Source organism: Sphaeramia orbicularis, chromosome 8 (genome assembly GCF_902148855.1).
Source record: "Sphaeramia orbicularis chromosome 8, fSphaOr1.1, whole genome shotgun sequence".
Lineage (NCBI taxonomy): Eukaryota > Metazoa > Chordata > Actinopteri > Kurtiformes > Apogonidae > Sphaeramia > Sphaeramia orbicularis.
In genome coordinates, this window is record NC_043964.1 from 27,772,890 (window position 1) to 27,787,206 (window position 14,317).

The following is a 14,317-nucleotide window of genomic DNA, read 5'->3' on the forward strand; positions in this document are numbered from 1 at the left end:
TCTGAACTTATATGCAGACAGAAAATGGCAGTTTTATAGTGCCATGTTTGCAGGAGAATGTTCTTTGTTCCATAGTTCTGCATGGGACTGTGCTTTCACCCGGATATTACAGAAGAAGATAAAAAGGCTAAACTTCACAGCTCCAAAATAGAGAGAGACCTTTTTGAGCAAGCCAAGGCTGAGATGAATGTAGTGAAACTCCTCATGCTTGGTTAGTTGAAAACACTTTTATTTTATTTTATTTATTTATTTTTTGTATATTTCACCCTCCAATTACAAACATCCCTCTGGTTTGTTCCTCAGGACCTGCAGAGAGTGGAAAGAGCACCCTGATCAAACAAATAAAAATAATCCACAGTCAGGGCTTTTCCAAACAGGAGCTTCTGAGTTTTAAGGTAGTGAACAGCTGCAAATGCTAACACTGAATACACACACCAAATGTTCAATGTTCTGATGTCTGTACAGCCTGCAGTACTAGACAACCTCCTGACCTCTATGAAGTTTGTGCTTCGAGGGATGGGGATGCTGAGGATTAACCTCGCAAACAAGAAGAACAAGGTGAAGAAAGAAGCATGACAGTAATACACATAAATTATTTTTCATTAGATTTTACATTTTTTTCCATTTAGTATTTTTTATTGCAGTTCCTCTTTCATACACTAGATGTCAGCCTTTATCTGGTTTACTTTTTCTACATTGACGATGTTATAGTAACTGGTATTTGGTATAAACTTTACTGTGAAGCTGTTTGTACTGGTTTTCTACAGTATTTCAGTTTGTTTTATTATATTATGACTTGAACAGCTGCTTGTGACCAAAAGCATCTACTGGTTTCCCATAAGGATCCAGGCTGACTTTTGTGGCAGTTCCAAAATTAATTTTTCTCCCTATTCAACCTTTTCCTAAGTGATATATCTCCATGTATTATGATATTATCCTCTGAATTTAGCATTTTTTTCCCAGTGAAAATCCTCTGTTTTCCTATTTGTAATTGACTGATCATGTAGATGTTCATAAAAGCTCAGAATAAATCTAAAGGTTATTATATCGAAACAGAAAAAAATGAAGAAAAGGTGACATTTTCATGTAAAATCTATCATTAACTGAACATAAACCCAATTTAGCCATTCACAGTCATTGATCAAACTCCATGGTTTTACTGGTGAATCGATGTTATAGAAGATGACCGTATTTTCATATTCATTACAGAGCCTCTGAACGTCCAAATAGGTCATATCTGATGACAAACTGCATTTTACACCAATTATTTAGATGTATTGATAGGATTAGTGGATCAACACTTTAGTTGAACAGATGCTTTTGGTTGACGGTGGACGTTTGGGTCTTTATGGGTTCACTTCTGAACCATTAATCTTATCAATACATGTAAATAAATCAGATAAAATGCATTTTTTTACTTATTCATTTTTGTCACATGTGATGCATTTGGATGTTCAGAGACTCTGTAGTGAACATGGAAACATCATCATCTTCAACATTGATTCACCAATAAGAAAATCCCAAGTAGCTGAACCAGTGGGAGTGTTTGTAGGCTGAAAAGTTGATATAGCTTGAATTTTCTCTGAGCTTTTATGATTTTTTTTTTTGCATCATTAGTAAATAACATATAGGAAAATGGCAGATGATGGAATAATAAATGGTCATAATTCACTTCGGAAAGGTTAAATGCAGAGAAAGTTGCCATAAAAATAGTTAAATAGGTTAAAAAGAACACATCATATTATCATTTCTTGAAAACACACACATTCTGATACTGAATGCCATTCTTTTCAGCTGCACGCCCAGTCTGTCCTGTCCTGCACCCAGTCTTTGAGGGACGACCGGGAGCTGCTTCCTTATGTGTCTCGTGCTTTATGTGCACTTTGGGCTGATGACGGAGTACGAGCTGCTGCATCCAGAGGCCACGAGTTTGAGCTGAATGACTCCGCACTCTAGTAAGTAGAAAGGCCCCAAGTGATCTATGTTGGAAAAAAACACCTTCACCACTTATGACAAACCACGTAAATGTCAGGGGAAATTACCCATTTACAAGCACGCTGCCACATTTTGTCAGTACAGAGCAACTGTGAACCAGGTGCTAAGAATAACTCATCAGGAGATGATTGCTGTGACACTTTTGTGTTGGGAGGTTTTATTGGGATGCTTTAAAAAGGCTCTAGTTGGAGATTTCCAGGAACTTGTTAGGAGAATACAAACAGATGTAATTAGTCAGTTTTCTTGTTGGAGTAATAACATAATGGCATCATCTGTGAGAATGAGCAAAGGCTTTAGTCAGTTGTTTTGCATTAGCTTTCAACACATGGCTCTAAATCTGTTTTTTGTTTAATGATACATATATCAGTAGGCATCTGTCGCACTACAAAATACAGTTTGTCCATGGGTCTGATGCAGCGAAAGTGAACATCAACATGAAAAAGTAAATTTGCACACATTTTGTCAAGTGGCCTCATTTTTTTAGCTAAAGATCTCTATTTTCTGGAACTGTTAACCTTTTTAAAAATACCACTTGTAGAAATAAAGTTTTATCGATTGTACTTTTTACATCATAGCCACAGCTTGATTTTGATGCAAAAAACTATATCTAAAAAAAATGTGAATTCATTCAATCTGTTGATTATATAGAGGATTGTTAAGTTTCAAATATTAGATTTTCATTTTTTAATGAATATTATTGATATTTATGGAACATTTTTGAACATTTGTGAGTTGCTTAAAAGGCACTGTCCATGTGTTACCACAAAAATACCAATTTTCAAGTTGCTTATAATTCAGATATGTGAGTGAAACTTTCAGAAAGTAATGATCTTTTGATACATTTTGGGTCATGCATACAATGGTGAAGAGTTGTCCATGTGTTATTATGGCAGCCTGTCCACGTGTTACCAGAAAATATGGACTTTTCAATATTTTACTCCAAAATTTATTTTCAGTATAGTTGAACATAATATCTAAAAGGTTTTGTCCTACTTGATATCAATTTCTGTCAAGAACGAAATGTTTTGAATGTTTGCGTGAAGCTTAAAAATACTGATGTCCGTTTCAAGTCCACGTGTTACCGAGCAGTAATTTGACAATTTTCACCTAAAAATTGTATCTCTCCAAATTTTGTTATACATAATGTTAAAGTGCTTATAAATAGTTACTCAGATATGTATAATACATGCATATAAGTTACTCTGCTTAATTATAGTACTGGACCCATATGTATTATATGTCATAACTTTGGGAACACAGTATTTTCCCAGCATCCTCGTGTGTGTGTGGTTTTGTAATGATGCTTTCAGAACCTGTTTTTTACTATTCCCATGATCAAAAGGTCCATCAGTAGGCCTCTTCAGTGGTTCCACACAAGACTTTGTGTAAAGAACTCCCAATTCACTGATCTGTGAAGTCCCATCATCCTCTGAAGTACAAATTATTAACTGAAGAATGGAATCTTACTGTAATTAACATATTTTACAAGTTTCACATCACCTTCTGAGATACTGAAACGATAAAATTACTTTATAACCCAGTTTTATGAATAACTAAATGCAGAAACAGAATGTAATATTCATCTTGCCGTTTATCGACAGGCTGAGTCACCTTCCAAAATGAGCTTTGTCATCTTTTTCCATTTTATAATAGTTAACATTCAGGATTTAGGTGCATAACTTCTGCCTATCTAGAATTCTCCCCTTAACTTAAAAAGTGCACTACAGTAACTGTAACAGGGGCCTTTTATTGTTTCATATTCACTGTGAAAGGGTGGGGGATCATGCAATTTTACCACTAGATGCCACTAAAGATCATAGAAAATATGAATTAATTCTAAAGATAACCAGCTGTTGAAGATGTATACAGTATGTCATGATGGACTTTGATAACGAAACAAGATAATTACCCCAAAATCCAAAGGAAAACTAACTTGAAGACTTTGTATTTGCACAAATGAGTTGTTTATCAAAAGGAAAATTCATATTAACACATGGAGCACTCGCAGTCCTTCAGAGTTTTCAAAGTTTACACATCACAACCAATACCTCTAGGTACAATTTTGTTTCCTTCTTTTGCTTCTAGGAAGTTAAAGTTTGAGCCTCCCCACACATCTGTCACTTTCCCTTTTACAATTTAAGACTCATTTGAGGAACCTCATCACAAAACCCAGCTTAAGAGATGCCTTAATTTTTTTATTTTTTTTTTTGGTTGGTAAAAGTTTCCATTATTTCTTCGGATTGGAAATGTGTCGAGTACAAATACTAATTTCAGCAGGGAAGGGGGCTGCCATTTTAAGACGTACTCCATCCGCTCATACAAAGATGAATTTGACAGGCTCATTATCGGATCTCAATAAGGTTGGGGCTGAAGGACTCCAGGGACTCAACTCAACCTGTGTTCTCACTCAGCTGGACACTGTATTGATTTGTCCCTCCAGACATATTGGATTTGACTTTCATGACACACTTGACTTGAAACCTGAAAGTACCAAAATGTGTAAAATGAGACCTTGAGGATTAGCTTTGGCTCAACTGGCCTGCTATTAAAAGGAGTCTGTAGTTCCAGGAAGGTAAATAAAAAAGATGCATCCTGTGTCTTTTCTCAATCCACTTGAAGCCACAATAGCTGTAAACATTTAGCAACTTAATGGCTTTAAATCTACTACTATTAGACTATTTGCAAATGTGGTGCATATCAAATAAAATTCACCAGTAACACTTGATTAGGTGGTGCTATAGGGTGAATTATACATGTCTTTTAAAAAAATCCAATTTGAAATGTGTGTAATGTCTCTCTTATGGATTAAACAGAATAATTCAGTCTCATTAGTCCACACAACCTGTTGTACAGTTTATCTGAATATCGGGGGGGGGGGGTTACAATCATCATGTGATCAGTCTGTTAATCATTCATGTGAATTAAATTGTCACTGTCAGAATGAATTTGCTGAAGTTCTTTTCATCTTATGAGTATTTACTCTTTGTCAAAGGAAAACCATCTGAAACAAGTGAAAAACATTAGCAAACAAACTTATGATTTTTATTTATTTAGCTGTTTTCCATTTTCTAATGCCAAATGCACATTAAAATGTTTATGGAAACAGATGTAGTATGAATATTTTCTGTGCACGGTCAAGGCTTCATGAGTATGGATTATTGGTCCAACATTTCCACAGCTGGACTTGTCTCATTTTTCATTCACAACAGTAAAGCTCATATAAACATACAGCACAGTCATTTATGCAGGTAAATATTTGACCCTTTTTTGTTTGGTTTCGAAGCCGTTCTCTTATTGAACCAGGCAAAGAAGTGCAAGTTTACTAAAAGTGAAAGCTGTACGTTATTAATGGTGAGACTGAACATGAACAAATGTCTGGAGGAGTCTGGGAAGATTATGACAGTGAGTAATGAACAGATACTGCCTTCACAAAGATATTAAATCAAATCATACCACAGTCTGTCCTCTAATACACTTTAATCACAGCCTTTTAAGAAGTATAAACTGATTTGATTCTGAAGTTGGTAATTACTAGAGCTGTCTTTGTGATCAGGTGTGTGTACAGGTTTCATCTTTTAGTAACGTTCCTGTCTTTGTTTTCCTTCTCCAGTTTCTTTGAAAACATGAGTCGGATCATCTCCCCGAACTACATCCCCTCAGAAATGGATGTTCTGAGAGTGAGAGTGAGGACCAGCGGAATCATCGAGACACAGTTTCAAGTTAATGAAATTACCTTTCGGTGAGACAAATTCACTGTGGGTTTAATCTTGATGGAAAGCTATAGAAAAACAGCTTTAAGCAACACTAGAAACACCGGCATAATGTCTGTCTATATTTATTATTGGGGGGATAATGTAATTCCTGAATACGCATGCTTCATATTAAGACAATATTTTACCTTTTTCCTCAAGGAACAGTTGAAATATTTGCATCTTAGTTTTACCTGAGTCAGAGTAAAGTGTTTTTTTTTTGGGTTTTTTTACCCTCTGAACCCCCTTTCAGTTCTACAGAAATGTGTCATAAACAGGAAGTCATTACTGAACTGAGGAGCTGTAGACATCATTGTAAATGCCAAGTCGCCAAAACATGTACATTTAAAAAGATAGAACACATGCACTAAAGTACAGATGCAAAACAGCGAGTAGTCACAAGAATATACACAGTATTAGAAGGTTACTGTTAACACAAACCATGATTAAGTTGTACATGTTATGGATGACAGTATGAGTCTTACGTAAATGATCGTTATGTAGTTTGTCAAGGTCCTGGTTCATTAAGACTCTGAAGGATCTGTTAGTAAAACCCAGTCTTCAGAGCTGAGGGATGCTGCTGCCTGCCATGACTCACACATGGAATATTAATACCTCCACTTCACCTGGTTATTCCAGGAACAAGAACACAAATGTAGAGGGAGTATAGTAATGACTTGAAAGATCCCACACACTTCTATTCTTTTCCCCCTTGAATCTTGTTTTTCTTGTAAGCAGCTGCTCACAGGGCTGCGTATGACTCCTATTCCTGAACTGTGACAATATTCAGTGTGTGCCGTCACAGGAAAGGGAATCCACAGAGACCTGGACTTCATTAATATGGATTATGATATTCTTTCTGTGAGAAACCGTTTCAAAAAGGCGTTTGAAAATCCTAGTTTGTCAGATGTTATTGAGGAAATATGATGTGTGTTAATTAGTCAAGGTGTTTAAATTTCCTTCGTAAATTTTCATCCAGAGAATTTGAACTAAAATACACGTATGCTCTGTGTTTTACATGTTTTGTTTTGAACTCAGGCCCTCTACTAATACATGAAGCTAAAGTCTCACCCGTTTAATTGTGCCCCACGGGACCTAACCCTAGAAAAAACTCTATTGTAGTTTTTATATTCTATAATTAATACATTCCATATGACTTTTCAAGCAAAGAAAGTCACTCTTTGGCAAAGAGTTAACCCTTTCATTCATGGTGTCATCCAAATTGTACTTAAAAGCATAATATTTGCAGTAATTACTCTGAATCATCAGTGTGCAGTCTAGATATAAAACGGCAAAAGCATGGATTGTCTAATAAATATCCAATAGTTACATTTTACATTAAGTTTTCCTAAATCAATCATGCTAGCTTCATGAGAAAAGGTTTTTTTTACACTATGATTAAAAAAAAAAAGTAGCTTCTGTATTTGCTCCTGAGGTGATTGTGCTATAAATTGAAAAACACACTGGCTTACACACAACAAAATGTGACAAGATGCAGATACAGTCATATTTTTGGCTTACGACAGTAGACATGCGTAAGAGCACATAATGACCACTTTTCAGCAACGCTAAAAGACCTATCAACAGAGTCATGCATTTCTAGTGTCTTCAGGAGGTTATTTTTACTGAGTAAATTTGACATGGCTCTACCTCTTCAACTGTTCTCTGAAATTTCAAGTTTATTATGGGTAGTGCTAATTTAAGCTTTGCGAAAAAACTCAACTGATCATGTTTTGTTGGCTTCACAAGTAGTGATTTTTTTTTTTTTTTTTTCCCGTTCAGCAGCACAAAGACTAGTGCTGTCGAAAGTCATGCTTAAGCCTTACTGTCCTCCAGCTTGTTAAGACTTCTGTTCTTGACCCAGGGGATAAATGCTTCATTGCGTCTGACATGACTACTACAATCTTGCACCTGGAGACTATCTGGCCCAAATGGGAACTCATTACCTGTGTCACCAAGACCCTGTGTGTCACCTGTGTGGGATATTTTTTTAAATAGATTGCTGCAATACTTGTCACCTTTTGAAATGGCTTCGAAAGAATGTAATGCAATTCCCAAATAAAGAAGAAGACAGTTTATTGGCCTTAACTGATGGTTTAAGCTTTGAAAAATATAGGGACTTTTTTGCACATGCACTGTTTTTGCCCCCATAAATCTCACATGATTAAGAGCACCTCCTTGAATAAATAAAGTGGGCTGGTTTTGTTGTACTTCGTCAGGTTGTACGATGTCGGAGGCCAACGCAGTGACAGGAGGAAGTGGCTCAACTTCTTTGACTGTATTCAGGCCATTTTGTTTGTCGTTGCCCTGAGCAGCTACGATATGACTCTGGTGGAAGATCCCTCAGTGGTATGAGCTGATAAAAATACCACGAATCAAACATAATGTCGGTATCCCTGACATGGCAAAATAGTCACTTTCTTCCACTTCTTTGTTATATTTCTTCTTTTGTAGAATCGGCTGCAGGAAAGTCTCGAACTTTTCACAACAACCTGCACCAATGCAATTTTTAAAAGCACCTCACTGGTAGGTATATTTTTACCTCCGCCAGGAGATATTGTGATCACTTTGCTTTGTGTGAGTGTTTGTTTGTTTCTTAGCAAGATAACTCAAAAAGTTATGGATTGATTTTCATGAAATTTTCAGGAAATGTTGATACTCGCACAAGAAAGAAATGGTTAAATTTTGGTGGTGATTATATTTGTTGTTCTGGATTGCTTTCTTGAAGACACATGCAAATGTGCTCATGTATTGTCAATATAATTCAGACTTGTCCCTTTACAGTCTGAGTTGTGCTCATCTGGCTCCTCTAAATGCAGATTGCTTTTTTAATCTAGTCACTCATAGCAGGCGGTACAACCGTGCTATGATTGTGTATGACATGCATAATTAGCATACAAAGTCTAATTTAGTGATTTGTGTTGCCGCCAAGTTTTATTTAGCACCCAGTGTAATGAGTATGAAATAGGAGTTTCATACTTGTTGTGTCTAAATGGACACGAATAAGTCAGTTGTTAACATATAAATATACATAAAAGTGCAACTTACATGGTCATTTATACATGTTATTGAAAGGAATCAGATAATGTATAAATATTACAAAGCATAAATGGGGGGGGGGAAATCTAAATCTCAGTTTTTGCCTGTGAAAAAGCCAACTGTGTCACATTACATTTCCATAAGGACATCGTCTCTGACCAGCTACACTTGGAGACAACAACCAACACAGGACTGCAAACCAGCCTGAATGTTGTCAATCCACTCGCAGTTGCTGGTACATAACTGGAAGTTGCTGCCTCTGATTCCACTTGACATTAGCATCTGCTATTGGAGGAAAAATTTCTGACTAAATTAGGCTGATTCCAAGTTCGATGACAGTTTCTTCATCTTATCTTGACTTACGTAACCATGTTAAAAACAAATAAACAAAAATCACACACGTGATTCAAATGTTGCACCAGTGGATTTTTGTCATTCATTCACAATCTGAAACCTGTGCTAAAAACTGATCAGATTTACTTGGATACAAACCTCAAGCCCAAGTAGCAGAGCCCATTATAGGTGATATTCAGATAGTCTCCATACTTCACTAAAGTAGTGATATTTTGCTTTTTTAAATGGAATCATGCATTTTAAAACATTTCCCTGTGGTCTACATAAACTGTAAATGCTATGCTTGGGTCTGAATTCTTCATTAATTCAACTCCACAGGTCCATCTTCAACCCTATTTCTGAGTAATGACACCAGAAAGGTAGTTTTGAGTGCTGGCTCTTTAAATACAAATGATCCACTTCATGCCCCGCCCCCTCCAGGTTGTTGACCGTGCTTTCTGTCCTGTTCAGCCACTTGTGTTCATTAATACAACCAACAACTGAACATTTTAGGTAATTGGCTCGAAATTTTGACACTTTCAGTTTTTACTACAACCACTGCTGTAGAAGTGTTCGTTGGAAGTCTTGACCTTATATGTGCAAATTTCAAGATGTAACTAGTTATAAAACGTAACAAATTAAGCAGGAATTAAAACAGATTGTAGAAATCCGCTTGATTTTTGTGGGAATGAATATGCAGATAGCTTTGCAGCACCTGGAGGGTTCAAATTCAAACTTTATGGACAATTAGGGTCCAAATACACAAATTAATGTACCAAAGGCTAATAAAAGTGGGTTGAACAAAATATGACCCCTTTTAAAGAAGGTTCTTGAAGTTGCATTGTAGACTAGAGCTCAGTTGGATTAAGTGCTTTATACAAGTTTGTGTGTTGTTGGTGAGTTTGCTCTCGGATCCTCATATGTTTTTAATGCTGTTTTTTTTTTTTTTTTTTTCCTTTTTCTGACTCCGATCTCCCACAGATCCTGTTCATGAACAAAACTGACCTTTTCCAGGAGAAGATATTACACTCTGGACGACACCTGAGATTTTACCTTCCCTCTTATCAAGGTAGTAGAGGTTGGACACTGAATTTTGTGAAAATAGGTGGTGTAAGTAAATTTTATTAATGAGAATAATAAGAAACATATTTGACTGGTAACTGATGACATTTTCAGGCCACTGAATGTTAGACTCTGATTGGAACTACATACATGTACATCATACTGATGAGATTCTCTACTTTCTACTCAAGTTCTAGCATAAAAGTTGACTTGTATGTTTGTTTTACCATGTCATATTCCTCAAGGAGTTCCTTTTATGTACCTCTGCATTATTTTGCTGGATGGGTCACTGCATTTTCTATGTCTACTGGGTAATCTGAATTCCCTCTGGCCACAGATGCTCACTCTGTGCATGTTATAGACTCTACATTCTGACCATATTGTGCTCATACATTTTTCAGGCCATTCTCTGTAAATGAGAAACTGGTGGTGCATCATGTTTTATACAATATTTGGACTTTGGCTTATGGAAGAAATGTGTGATGGAAGCTGTCAGGTTGTTTCTACCTACATTAATATTTTACAAATTAAAGTGATTCATTGTGTCTGGGACTGAATGTAAACTTTCTCCTCCTTATCAAATTTAGCTTGATGGTTCTAAATGTGTTCTTTTTTCCCCTCAAACAGGAGCAGATGGTGATGTGGAAGCTGCCGCCCATCACATTACCTCTATGTTCTCGGAGTGCAACACAAACCCTGACAAACCTGTGTACCACCACTTCACAATGGCCACAGACACCGCCAACATCCAGGTGGTCTTCCAGATGGTCATCGATCAGATCGTGAAGGAGAATCTCGCAGCTTTCCAGCTGCTGTAAACGTTACCTAATAACACTTTGAATGTCATAATACAGCACTTTCTTTTAAAACATTTTAAATAAACTATTTATTGACCAAGATATGCCATGACCGGCTTCTTTATTCCTGCTGCTTTTTACCAAGTTTTTGCCCTGATGATATACAACCTGGATGTGTACATGTTTACTTTAACCCATAAATACCCAAACATCCACCATCGACCAAAACCATCTACTGATCTAAACTGTTTAAAACTTGTTGATCCATTAATTATATCAATACATGTAAATAATTGGTGTAAAATGCAGTTTGTCATCTTTTCACGGTCATCAGATATGACCCATTTGGATGTTCAGAGACTGTAGTTACCGTGGAAACACTGTTATCTTCTACAACATTTATTCACCAGTAAAACCCACGGAGTTGATTTATGACAGTGGGTGGACACTTGGTTTATGTTCAGTTAATGATATATTTTACTGAAAAAGTAATCTTCAGTTTTCTGTTTCTGATATAACCCTCAACTTTAATCTGAGCTTTTATGAACTTGTACATGAGTAAATTCAATTTAAGAAAATACACCATTTTCACTGAAAACCCCCACACACACAAATTACAGAGGATTATAGTATAAATGATGATAAATCACTTAGGAAAGGTTGAATTGAGAGGAAAAATTCATTTGGGAACTGACACAGAAGTCACACTGGGTCTTTGTGGGTCAGTCAGTTGTTCCCTCTGGTTAAAACTCATACATACACCAGATAGTGTTTTCATGCCCTTCCATCTTTGCAGGTATTATTGTACATTAGAAAAATACTTTATAAAAGGCCTCTGCCAACTTGTCATTATATGAAACATACCAGCACTGCAAATGTATATTTACCCACTGATGGGAGGAAACGTTTATTTGTAATTCATTTTGTATCCAGTAATTCCAACAATCACCTGCTGCATGAGTCATTTATTAATGAAATGTACATAAATATACAATATACTTTTTAACAAGGAAAAAAAAAAAAACTGGGAAAAAAAAGATGTCTTGCAGTGCCCCCTGTGTGTGAACCTCATGCCCAGTACTTCAGTCTCATGCCTTTGGAAGTTCAGCTCCATCACCCAGAGTAGCTGTTAGCTTCACTGCTCAGTCTCCTGCACAGTCTGAGGAGTCCAGAGAGAGGAAGACATCTGCAGTGCACTTGAATGAAGCTTTACTTTCCTGGAAGAATTCACAGCTCTGCAGATTTGGTGTAATGTCTTTGATACAGATGGGCTGTTGAGGGAGAAAGACAGAGATAGGGTGCTGAAACTAAACAGTTTATGGTATTTGACATCTCAACAAATACTCAAACAAGGAGATAAAGTACTGAAGTTGACATTTCTCCAATAAGACTGAATAATCTAACATCACTACAGGTTATCAGCTTCTATGATAGGATGCAACTACCAGAAGCAATACAGCAGATTTTTTTTTCTCCATACTGTAGGATTCTGTTGGGTTTCTGTAAATTGGCTTAGAGTCTGGTTTTAACCAACTCTATATATAAAGTGTCATGAGATAACTTTTTTGTTGTGATCTGGCGCTATATAAATAAAATTTGATTGAGTGATTTGATTGGTTTTCCCCTGCAAGTCGCTTTGGAAAAAAGTGTCTGCCAAATGCATAAACATAAACATACTGTACTGTTCAAAGACAACTGCAACTTTACCTGTCTACAAAACATACTCGTGAAGATGATGGTGATTAAGCAGTTCCACTTTTTTTTTTTTTTTTTTTAAGTAGTCAAAATTATTTTAATTCAATAAAATATACACCCTGTCTTCACTGTTGCGCATTCACGTGCAAATCCCGTGCGTAAAAACACGCACAGCTCTCCAGATCTGTTTGGTGCCAAAGATGTGCCAATCTTTCTTTCTTTCTTTCTTTCTTTCTTTTTCTTTTTTCTTTTTTTTAAGCAGTCAAAATTATTTAATTCAATACAATATACATCCTGTCTTCACTGTTGCGCATTCACGTGCAAATCCCGTGCGTAAAAACACGTACAGCTCTCCAGATCTGTTTGGTGCCAAAGATGTGCCTATCTTTTTTTTCTTTTTTCTTTCTTTTTTTTTTTTTTTCTTTCTTAACATTTAAGGCTTTACGATTTAACACAAAGCCTACACAGAGATATCACACTTTGTGCTGAGACGCAGAGCCACTACTTCCGTGCGTAATGCGTAATGGTAAACCCTATCCAAACTATAACGCGTGGATAAAACGCATACAACTACTGACCATTGTCTTTAGGATGAAATTGCGCGGTGTTAGTTCAGAAAAGATGCTGTTGGCCGCAGATTCCGAGCTGTCTAACGGGTCCGGTTCGGCTCTCTTCCCGTACGGTGACCTTCGGATCCCGGACAGCAAACCGGACGCTCTTCCCACGGAGTAGTAACTTGGACCGGCCACCTGTTTGTACCATCCCTCTGTGGGACTGCAGGCGATCAGCACGGAAACAACCACGATGGGGAACATGAGTTTAGCAGGCATCTCCATGTTGAGTCAGTGGCTTTGGTGTGTGGATGTACGCGCTGACAGCTCGGTACTTGCATCCACATTTCCAGACTCTACTTATAGGGACCCCGTGATCATCGTCAAAATGCAATTTCGTCACAAACAGCTCTGGAGTGGGTGTTAGTGCCTCACCAGTGGAAACATGTACTGGTGATTTGTGCCTGTGTTGCTTGAAAAAATTAGTTTTTTCTTTTCAGTTTGACATAAAAATTGGTTTTGGCATCAGGTTCTGTTAGAAATACTGTAAATCTATAAATCTGATATAGTACTAAGTAAGTGAGTATAATGTAGAAGATAATAATAATTTTTTACTTCCTTTTGACTTCCAAATGCATTTTTTTCCCATCACTTTCAACCTTTCTTATCACCATTTATCACAATATTATCATCTGTATTTGACATTTATCAGTGTAAATCATATATTTTCCCATATTTCATTCACTGATAACACTGGTCTACAAGGAAAATGCTTCCAGAATAAAAGTAATGAAATTTTTACCACATGAGAGTCACTGATAAAGAAAAATCAAGTAAAAAATGCTGGTTGGCTGAACTTTCCAAGATACAGCCTTGGGTCAAAATGTGAAATTCAAGAATTAACGAGAGAATGGGTTTGACTCAAAAGGAATATTTGTCTCAGAGCTACAAGATCTACTTCAAAACACTGTCTGCACATTAGAATACATTCACTTTACAGGTTCTATTTAGTGGAAGATTTATAAAACTATTATATAAATTTACAGGGTGGGGAAGCAAAATTTACAATATTTCGAGGCAGGGATTGAAAGACAGT

General features: G+C 36.6%; 2 protein-coding genes across 2 annotated transcripts; one reads left to right on the forward strand and one right to left on the reverse strand.

Moving 5' to 3' along the window:
* On the forward strand, positions 1-11,077 carry LOC115424346 (guanine nucleotide-binding protein G(o) subunit alpha-like). The gene is made up of 9 exons (XM_030141551.1): positions 1-211; positions 304-395; positions 466-558; positions 1,795-1,955; positions 5,606-5,734; positions 7,964-8,093; positions 8,199-8,270; positions 10,098-10,185; positions 10,806-11,077. Exons 1-9 carry the CDS (start codon positions 82-84, stop codon positions 10,994-10,996), a joined length of 1,086 nt encoding a protein of 361 aa, XP_029997411.1. The 5' UTR covers positions 1-81; the 3' UTR covers positions 10,997-11,077.
* A 776-nt stretch (positions 11,078-11,853) lies between these two features.
* LOC115424480 (neuropeptide B-like) lies at positions 11,854-13,567 on the reverse strand. Its single transcript, XM_030141768.1, has 2 exons — positions 13,249-13,567; positions 11,854-12,246 (listed from the first exon to the last, which is right to left on the reverse strand). Exons 1-2 carry the CDS (start codon positions 13,504-13,506, stop codon positions 12,118-12,120), a joined length of 387 nt encoding a protein of 128 aa, XP_029997628.1. The 5' UTR covers positions 13,507-13,567; the 3' UTR covers positions 11,854-12,117.
* Between the last annotated feature and the right edge of the window lie 750 nt (positions 13,568-14,317).

What these genes read in the sequence shown, in the direction of transcription:
- LOC115424346 (XM_030141551.1), top strand. Translation starts at nt 82, where the DNA reads ATGGGACTGTGCTTTCACCCGGATATTACAGAAGAAGATAAAAAGGCT. An exon ending in AGGAGCTTCTGAGTTTTAAG is followed by an intron (nt 396 to 465) that starts GTAGTGAACAGC and finishes ATGTCTGTACAG; the next exon opens with CCTGCAGTACTAGACAACCT. An exon ending in CTGAATGACTCCGCACTCTA is followed by an intron (nt 1,956 to 5,605) that starts GTAAGTAGAAAG and finishes TTCCTTCTCCAG; the next exon opens with TTTCTTTGAAAACATGAGTC.
- LOC115424480 (XM_030141768.1), bottom strand. Translation starts at nt 13,506, where the DNA reads ATGGAGATGCCTGCTAAACTCATGTTCCCCATCGTGGTTGTTTCCGTG. An exon ending in ATTTCATCCTAAAGACAATG is followed by an intron (nt 12,247 to 13,248) that starts GTCAGTAGTTGT and finishes CTCCCTCAACAG; the next exon opens with CCCATCTGTATCAAAGACAT.